The sequence below is a fragment of the Phaenicophaeus curvirostris genome, chromosome 18 (assembly GCF_032191515.1).
Source record: "Phaenicophaeus curvirostris isolate KB17595 chromosome 18, BPBGC_Pcur_1.0, whole genome shotgun sequence".
NCBI lineage: Eukaryota > Metazoa > Chordata > Aves > Cuculiformes > Cuculidae > Phaenicophaeus > Phaenicophaeus curvirostris.
Genome location: NC_091409.1, coordinates 9705144 through 9713487, shown reverse-complemented (window position 1 = coordinate 9713487; position 8344 = coordinate 9705144). Strand labels below are relative to the sequence as shown.

The following is an 8344-nucleotide window of genomic DNA, read 5'->3' as shown; positions in this document are numbered from 1 at the left end:
CCGCCACGCAGAGCACAGCCTGTTCCCTGGCCCCACGACAGCAATGCTGAGCCGCTCGTGGGACGGTCGGTTGGGAAAGGGAACTGTGGGGAACAATTTTCCCTTCGTCAGTCAGCCTGTCTTCACTAAGGCATGACGAGGAGCACAACGACTGCGTCCAAACAACAACCCATGCAGAACAACGGTGTCCAAACCCAGCTCACAACCAGCACGGAGCCGCCCTGGGGGATGCAGGACAGTGAGACGGGGCATCCCCAGCAAAGGCTGGGGCTGTGCCTCTTTATCCCAGCAGCCCTGAGATGCTGGGCTAGGAACCTTCCCAGTCTCATTATTCTTCTACTTAGCAGGGCTCCACTTCGCTCAGATGAGATGGGAGACTTCAGTGTTCGCCTCCTCGTCCTCCTGGGGAACCACTGCACAAATTTAGGGTAGGGGAAGCTCGGGCTTTGCTTTTCTACTCTCAATCAAACAGGACGACGTGACACGCTAACAAATGTGCTTTATTGTATGTTTTCCACAATCATTAAGGATTTTGTTGAACTTGAGGATCTTGTTGAATAATTTTTTTTTTTTTAATTTGATTTGATTGATCAAAGTTCCACATTCATTTGGTTTTGGCAGTTTCGGTTCAACCCCTGTGAGTCGCCATCTACCATGAGACCCTAGGGTAATCCCCCACAGAGGCAGCTGTGGCCAGTGAGCATCACGCTGCCAGCTCTCCCACCTGGCCTCAGGACTTCGCAACAGGACAGGGGGGATGTGCCAGATCCCTACCCTGGGCCAGTCTGCCCTGCCAGCTCCAGGATTTTGCATTGTCAGGGAAATCTGTCCCACCACAGGGTTCCAGTCACTCAGCCTTCCTAAACCACAAATCGTACCCTTCATCTTTCAGTCCACCTATTTCAATGGCTGATATTTTAAATTAAATATTTTAGATTCATACAGAAAATTAAAAAAAAAAATCAGATAAAGTGGTGATTAAAATCACAGTTAATTTGCAATGCTTTCATTGAAAGTACCCAAGCAATCTGATTTTAAAAGATGTTAAGAATCAAAGCCTATTTTCCAGAAAAGTCAATAATATTCCAATGCAACCTGTCCACTGACCTGTGACTCAGTGGGTCACTCGCGAGTGAGTCAATCTCACAAACCTAAGACTGGCCACATTCACCAACAGTGTCCAAAGTTACGTTAGAAATTGATTTGGTTCCAAACCCCAACCTGTGTACTCAGTGCAAAGAACCAGGCAGCAATTACTGTCCCAGGTTTTCAAAACACTAAACATCTTTGGAAACAAACTGTTGCCTTCCTGTTTCCAAAGCATGATGTAACGCACCGAGTCCTACCGGTACATCTCCTGAATCATCCCTTCGCGCACAAACCTGAAGAAATAGTCTTCATCCTCCATGAGAGAATTACTCATGAGATAGTAATCAGACCCCATCCTTCACACCCTGCTAGAAATATCTAGCCACACTGCCTTTCCCCACACCAGGTTCTGATACACTCACTCACACTGGGTTGCGCATAAATAATCCAGTTGCCTCCACCCTGTTCCCAGGGCTACTCTCCAAAATGAGGTAGGGTATCAGAAGCTAGAGCAGCAAAGCTCACTAGCTTTCAGGACGGGAGAAGCATCTACCCAAAGATGCTTGACGCTTGCAGGGTTGTCCAGTTAACAACCACCTATGGCAGACGGACTCTGGGAGAGTCTGACTGGTACCTGTGGAAGGTGGAGAAAGATCTCCAGAGAAAATAACAAATGGATGTTGCCATACTGACCAGTATTTCTAAAAATAAAATTAAACCAGAGGGTCCCGTACAGTGTGAACAGCCACACGGCTTTCCTCCTGTGCATACTCTGACAATTCCAGTGCCCAAGTCCTAAGTGAGTGAGTCCTTCCCTGGGGGTGGCTTTGTTCATATTTTATTTAGTGAACTTAAAGTGACATTTTCTACAGCTGTCAAGACTGCGGTGGCATTTTCTGCATGGATGTTGGCCCATGCAGGGAAGGTCCCCAGCTGGAAGATGCTCTTGGCCCATGTGTTCATAGCCAAGCTAAGCAGCAGAACTCCCATAAGATTCATGAGCAACCCAGTTCTCGCCTACAAGAGAAATACAAAGACAGCTGTTGAGTTTAGACTGGAAATCTACAGCATGTGAAGCATGAAGCTATTAGAATATAAACATTATAAAAATGGAAGGCTTAATTGGTGTTAATATTAGCAACATCTTAAGCAGGCTTTCTTAAGCTACAAAGGCCATTCTGCAGATGCTTACCAAGCTTTGATCCACCAAAAACATTAACATCCGTTTAGCCTCAGGAATTTGAGCAGGAACTGGGTCTGAGCCTAATTTTACTCATAAGCTTTATCTCTTTGCACTGGGGGAACTTTTCCTGTGCCCAGAAACCTATGAAAGTTGAGCTGCTGACACTGGCAGAAACAGGAGCAGGAGCAAGGTCTGGGAGATGCTGGGCACACTCAAACCCAGCTTCGTCACCATTTGGAGTCCCAGTGGCTCCAAATTTCACAGGGACAGACTTTATACAGGCTCTTTTCATATACCTGTGCCTTTCAGCATTGCTGAGAAGAGTATTAGGCTCCTGCCTTTCACATAGTACATGCTGAACCAGTAACACTCATGAAAACTCCACTCTGATTGTTTCCAATACTTTCTGTACCTAAAAGAACTTACCATATCCTTGACCATTAAGTGCCCAGAAGAAAATGCAATTGAGTTAGGAGGTGTTGAGACTGGTAGCATGAACGCGTAGGAGCATCCTATTGTTCCTGGTATCATTAAATAGAGGGGATTTACTTTCAGACGAATGGCCTTGAAAAATAGAAAGGATCAGAAATTGTACTTTGAGGATTTGAAGTCATAGGCAAACACATCAAAGAATCCAAACAGCTAGTGCACTGTGCAGAGCCCTATCCTACACTCTGTGATAAATAATCACATATCTCCCTAACAACAAGTGAAGGATTATTATCCTTCCGTGTCCACATTATGCTACAGGGACTTGCTTTGTTACTCCCAAGGATTTCAAAGTGCCTGAAGCCCAGGAGAACTGTACAGTGCCTGTCCCAGCACAGACACAACCCAGATCCACCCATCCAAGGGGCAGAATGAGGAGGGGAGCAGAGGAGAAGCTGCTCTTGCCAAGGGGCTACCTTACCAGCTCTGCCAAGACGGGCAGAAAGATGATGATAGTGGCTGTGTTGCTGGCAAACTCCGTGAATAAGGCGATGACAATCGTGACGAGGATGACGGCCACAGGTGGTGGAACACCCTCCAACGGATGCAAACGGCCTCCTATCCACACAGACAAACCAGACTCCTGCAGAACGGGAGAGAAAACAAGCTGGAGAGAGGAGCTCCTTTGTCATGGACTGCAAATTGCACACAACCTTCACTGACTCTCACAACAACTTATGTGCAGTGTCCTCAGGGTTATTTCACAAATGAGCAGTTTGAAACTGCAGTTTCTATGATTCTATGAAAGGAGTTGCAAGTTCTCTTAACCTTCTTAGTTATCTGCTGTGCATTGTCGTCACTTGGAGCTGAGAAACCCACCCTTCAAGTGTTGCCACTCCACAGATGCAAATTTCCCGGAGTGAAATGAGGACCTAAGTGACATTCTTATAAAATCCAACTCTGTTGGGTAGGATGACTGCAAAGTGGCATCTCCAGAGGGCCTCACCTCGCAGCCCTTTGCCATGGCAAAGCCTCCTCCAAGCAGCAAGATGATGTTCCAGGGCACTGTCTCTTGGGCCTTCTTCCAAGTCAGCAAGGGCTGCGTCTCAGTGTTTGGTGCTAGATGAAGAGATAACCCCGTGTCAAGCACCCACCCAGAGAGGAACACATCAGTCGTCATATGACAGAATGATATCATGAGCCTGACACCAGCGCTGAGTCTCACCAACTATAGAGCTGCTGATGGTTAAAATATGCAAATGGAGTTTTTTAAGCTAGACGATTAAAAGATCGTTTAACTTAATATCAGATCTTAAAAACAAAACAGAAAAAAAAAGAAAATAAATTCTAGCACTTAAAGTTTTCTCTGAGGCTTTCTGGAGGGAATATTTAATATCAAGTTAATTTTCTCTCTGTAACAGACATAAACATTGTCCTCAACAAATGAGAGTCTACAGAAGGAAGACATTTTCTACCATTTGACTTATTAATGTTATTACTTTTCCACTTGCCATTCAACAGCCAGCGACTTTTATAGCAAAGAGCTCATCAACCCTAGAGGCTGACTCTTAATATATGATGAAGCGAGCTCTGTCATATGGAAGGATGCACTAATGGGACTGTAATTTTCTGTTGAACAAGGGCACGCATATCCAGAGAAGAGCTGACTAAATATCTTTCTGTTTATGGACAACACAACAAACGTGCAAGTCTCAGAACAGCTGGTATTTTGTTCCCATAGACCCCAGGTGACGCTGTACCATCCAGGAAGGGCCTTCATCAGCTGCATCTCCACATTATGGAGATGCAGCTCTTATGCCAAGTGGCTTATGAATTAAAATTTGTATCACATTGCTACTCAAGAAAAAGGAACTCAAGGAAAAAAATTTTCACAGAAGGGGTCACTGGGCACTGGCAGAGGCTGCTCAGCGAGGTGGTTGAGTCACCTTCCCTGGAGGGGTTTAAGGGACGGGTGGATGAGGTGCTGAGGGACATGGTTTAGTGTTTGATGGGAATGGTTGGACTCGATCATCCAGTGGGTCTTTTCCAATCTGGTGATTCTATGATTCTAAGACGACAGACTCAAGATCTCAAAAGACTGCTTGTATCAAAACATGCTGGAGAGTTTGGGCTTTGGGAGTTTAATCCTAAATTACTTTGGGAACTGAGAAAGAGCCGCTGTTTTTGAGTATGGACAACTTGCTCAGCTGTGCCCTCTCAGAGGTTCATGTTTCCTCCGAGGGACAGAGGCTGTTTGGGAGTCAGCAACCAAACCTCTGTTTCACAATCAGGTCTGCTATGGTAAATCAACACCAATTTTTGTGAACAACTGAGTCACTCCTGCAATCGGCAGCAAGGCAGTGACTGCTAAACCTCTCTAGCACTTCAGAGAAAAAAGCCTCTGTATGATCAAATTGCACTTTCAAACCACGCTGCTCCAAGCCTGTGCCTGCCTTTGCCCAGACGAGAGCAGAGTCCCTGCGCAGAAAGGATGCCTACTCACCTTTCAAGTCAAACCACCACCTGAAGGAAGGCTTTTGTGAAGGGAAGAAGAACAATATAATCACAATGGTGATTCCTGTAACCGCATCTGAGATAAACCTGTCCAAAGCAGCAGAAACATTTGTAAGAAGCACAAGTTTGTAGAAGTACAAAGGTTACGAGAACAGGGATTTACCAAAGAAGATTACAAGTTTCCATCAGGTTTGAACAGTGTTCATTGTTCACAGTTCTTTCCTTTTTAATTCCCTGACAATCTACATTTTTTTAAAAAAAAAAACAAAAATGAAAACCTATGAAATTCTCTTCTGCTGAGAAATAACAACACCCTCTCTGATCTTTAGTGTTCATCAACTTCTATATCATTTCTTCTCAAGGTATGGATGTCATAGGGGAGATAAATCTGCCAGACAGAGAGGAGAGCACTCGGGGTCAGCTCCTGCCATCTCTCTTCAGACTCGAGACCTCCAATGAAATCAATCAATGGATTGCATAAAGAATTCAGTATTTCGCTGTAAATGTACCCATAAAAAGCATTCCCAATACTAAAATCCTAGGGATGGACTTAGACATATACCAACTTCCCACCAGGCTTCATGTACCTCCTCTGGGAGACAGAAACAACAAAGCTGTCTCTGGTACTTGAAGCTCAGTTTAATTATACCAGGAAACCTGAGTAATAGTGTTAAGAAATGCAGTCAGGAACCCAGGAATCTCAATGACTCGGAAATACTTTTGAAAAATATGACAGTGGAACGAAAATAAAATCTTACCCCGGTGCAAACAAGCTTGCCCAACCTGGAATGAATTTGGGATCCCTGGAGAAAAGCATGATTGCAAACATGCAGAAGAAGAAAAAAATTGCCTGTTCTGCAAACCTAAAATGAAAAGAAATGCAGTTAAAATGCTGATGTGGCAAAGAGGTGGATCCAAGCTAGGACAAGTACTGAGCTCAGGCTGCAGCAGCTTGGGTGAGAAGCTAGGCTGGTTTTCTGCACTGAAATATTGGCATAGATTGTAAATCCATTTGCAAATATTGATGTTCACTGACAATTATATCTCATTGGAAGACATTAAGGAGAGGCAAGATGGGCATCAGGAATGCCCAGACCAGATGTCACAATGAGCATACACAAGGTCAGCTTTCTGGCAGTGGCAGAAAGGAAGGGCCAAGCAGCTTCTTACGAACATAGAATCATAGAATAACCAGGTTGGAAGAGACCCACCAAATCATCAAGTCCAACCATTTCTATCAAACACTAACCCATGTCCCTCAGCGCCTCATCCACCCGTCCCCCTTAAACCCCTCCAGGGAAGGTGACTCAACCCCCTCCCTGGGCAGCCTCTGCCACTACCCAATGACCCTTTCTGTGAAGAATTTTTTCCTAATGTTCAGCCTAAACCTCTCCTCGCAGAGCCTGAGGCCATTCCCTCTCGTCCTGTCCCCTGTCACTTGGGAGAAGAGGCCAGCACCCTCCTCTCTACAACCTCCTTTCAGGTAGTTGGAGAGACCAATGAGGTCTCCCCTCAGCCTCCTCTTCATCCCCTCCCACTGCTCTCTGGGATGTCCCTGAGGCACAGTCAGCTAGGGATAGTTTCTCTCCAGTTCAAGCAATGTAAAAGGACAGCTAAGATTCAGATATGATGCAGCAGGAGCAAACTTCAAGGTTAAAACCTAAACAGTATCCCCTAGACACATGGAAAACAGCAGAATAAAAAGAAATACCATTCACTAAATGGTATTTCTCCACTCTAGTGGAGTCAAGATTTAACAAAGACCTTGCCTCAAAACACTGTTTAAAATCTTTTTGAGCACAAGGAAGGGCATTGAAACCATGGGGAAGAGGCCACTTGCATTGATTTTAAGTTATGGGGTTGCTAATCAGATCGGTGTAGCACAGCTTAATGCACTTTCTCACTCCTAGACCTCAAAGGGGGACTTTGATTCTTTCAGAGACATTTTGCAGGCTGCTCGATAATGTACTGAATGGAACAAGTAAACCAATTTCTTTAATTTACAACGCAGGCACAGACAACTGTCTTTGAAGAACCACTCTATTTTCTACACAACAGCAATAATTACAATGTCAATAGCATGACACAAACATCACTGAACCTTCACAGCATTGCCATAAGCATGAAAATATTATTTTACAGATGGAGAAACACAGAGCATTTCACAGTAAGATCTACAGTTTCAAAAACCTTCACTTGCCCTCACAGCCCAGAATATCTGGGTGGCTGGACATATCTAGGGTTTGATTCTTGGAGACATTCTACCTTTCCTGCTTCCCCCTTTTTTTGGCATTTCTCACAAGTCTAAAACTCCTGTTTCTTCCTGCTGGTTCCTTTCTCAAAATTACAACTCCCACCATTGTAATCTGCACCAAGCTGTTCCCAGAAGATAAGTTCTTTGAGAAACTACAATAAGTAACAGAGTCTTGTTCTTTCTTCACCTGACTAGTAAGGTTGGAGTAGTTACTTAGCAAAAATAAAGTATTCCGTGGCATGGGTCTGATTTCTTTCCACATACTTTCTTTGAGTAGCTATTAAGCTTTCTTAAAGCATATTCACAATCCATATGATTTATATCTTTCATACGACTCATCAGCCTCCTCAGCAAATGCTCCCTCTTTCGCAGAACAGGTATGCACAAACCTTCAAAATTCAGCCTGTGCTGGTTAGTACATAATGCTCACAGGATTGGTTTTGTTCCTGCAGTAGAAATATTACAAACAGTAATTAAACAACCCAGCATGAATCCACTCCATAACACCAACTTTGTTCTTCAGAAGATTTGAATACAAGCTGCTGTTTGCAATTATTCCCACTAGAGAAGGAGATGGAGAAGCTGGAGTGTGCAAAAGCAAACTTCAGCAGGTTGCAAACACTCTGAGTAGAAACATCTGTTTTATTCTAAAAAATTCTATTTCCCCTAGTTCTCCACTCTTAAGGCATTTCCAACCCACTTGATTTCTTTTTCATTTCAGTCCCAGTTTTCTGACTTACTTTGTTGGACCCAGTTTCTGATAGTCCTCCTTTATCACTTCTCTGGCTCGGGCTTCTGCATCCACTCTTATATTTGACTTTTTTGTTTTCCAGCCCCTGCCAAGAAACACAGTTATAACTTTACATGCTTCTAAC

General features: G+C 44.1%; 1 protein-coding gene across 1 annotated transcript in view; it reads right to left on the bottom strand.

The window, feature by feature from the left end:
* Nucleotides 1–571: 571 nt before the first annotated feature.
* Nucleotides 572–8344, bottom strand: part of SLC13A3 (solute carrier family 13 member 3) — a 28115-nt gene continuing 20342 nt past the window's right edge. The window contains exons 7-13 of the mRNA XM_069872125.1: nt 8210–8305; nt 5974–6078; nt 5205–5302; nt 3708–3820; nt 3183–3344; nt 2699–2836; nt 572–2106 (exon numbers count right to left, since the gene is read on the bottom strand). Of these exons, the coding sequence (XP_069728226.1) occupies nt 1921–2106; nt 2699–2836; nt 3183–3344; nt 3708–3820; nt 5205–5302; nt 5974–6078; nt 8210–8305 (898 nt within the window). The 3' untranslated portion in view covers nt 572–1920. The remainder of the gene's footprint in view (nt 2107–2698; nt 2837–3182; nt 3345–3707; nt 3821–5204; nt 5303–5973; nt 6079–8209; nt 8306–8344) is intronic.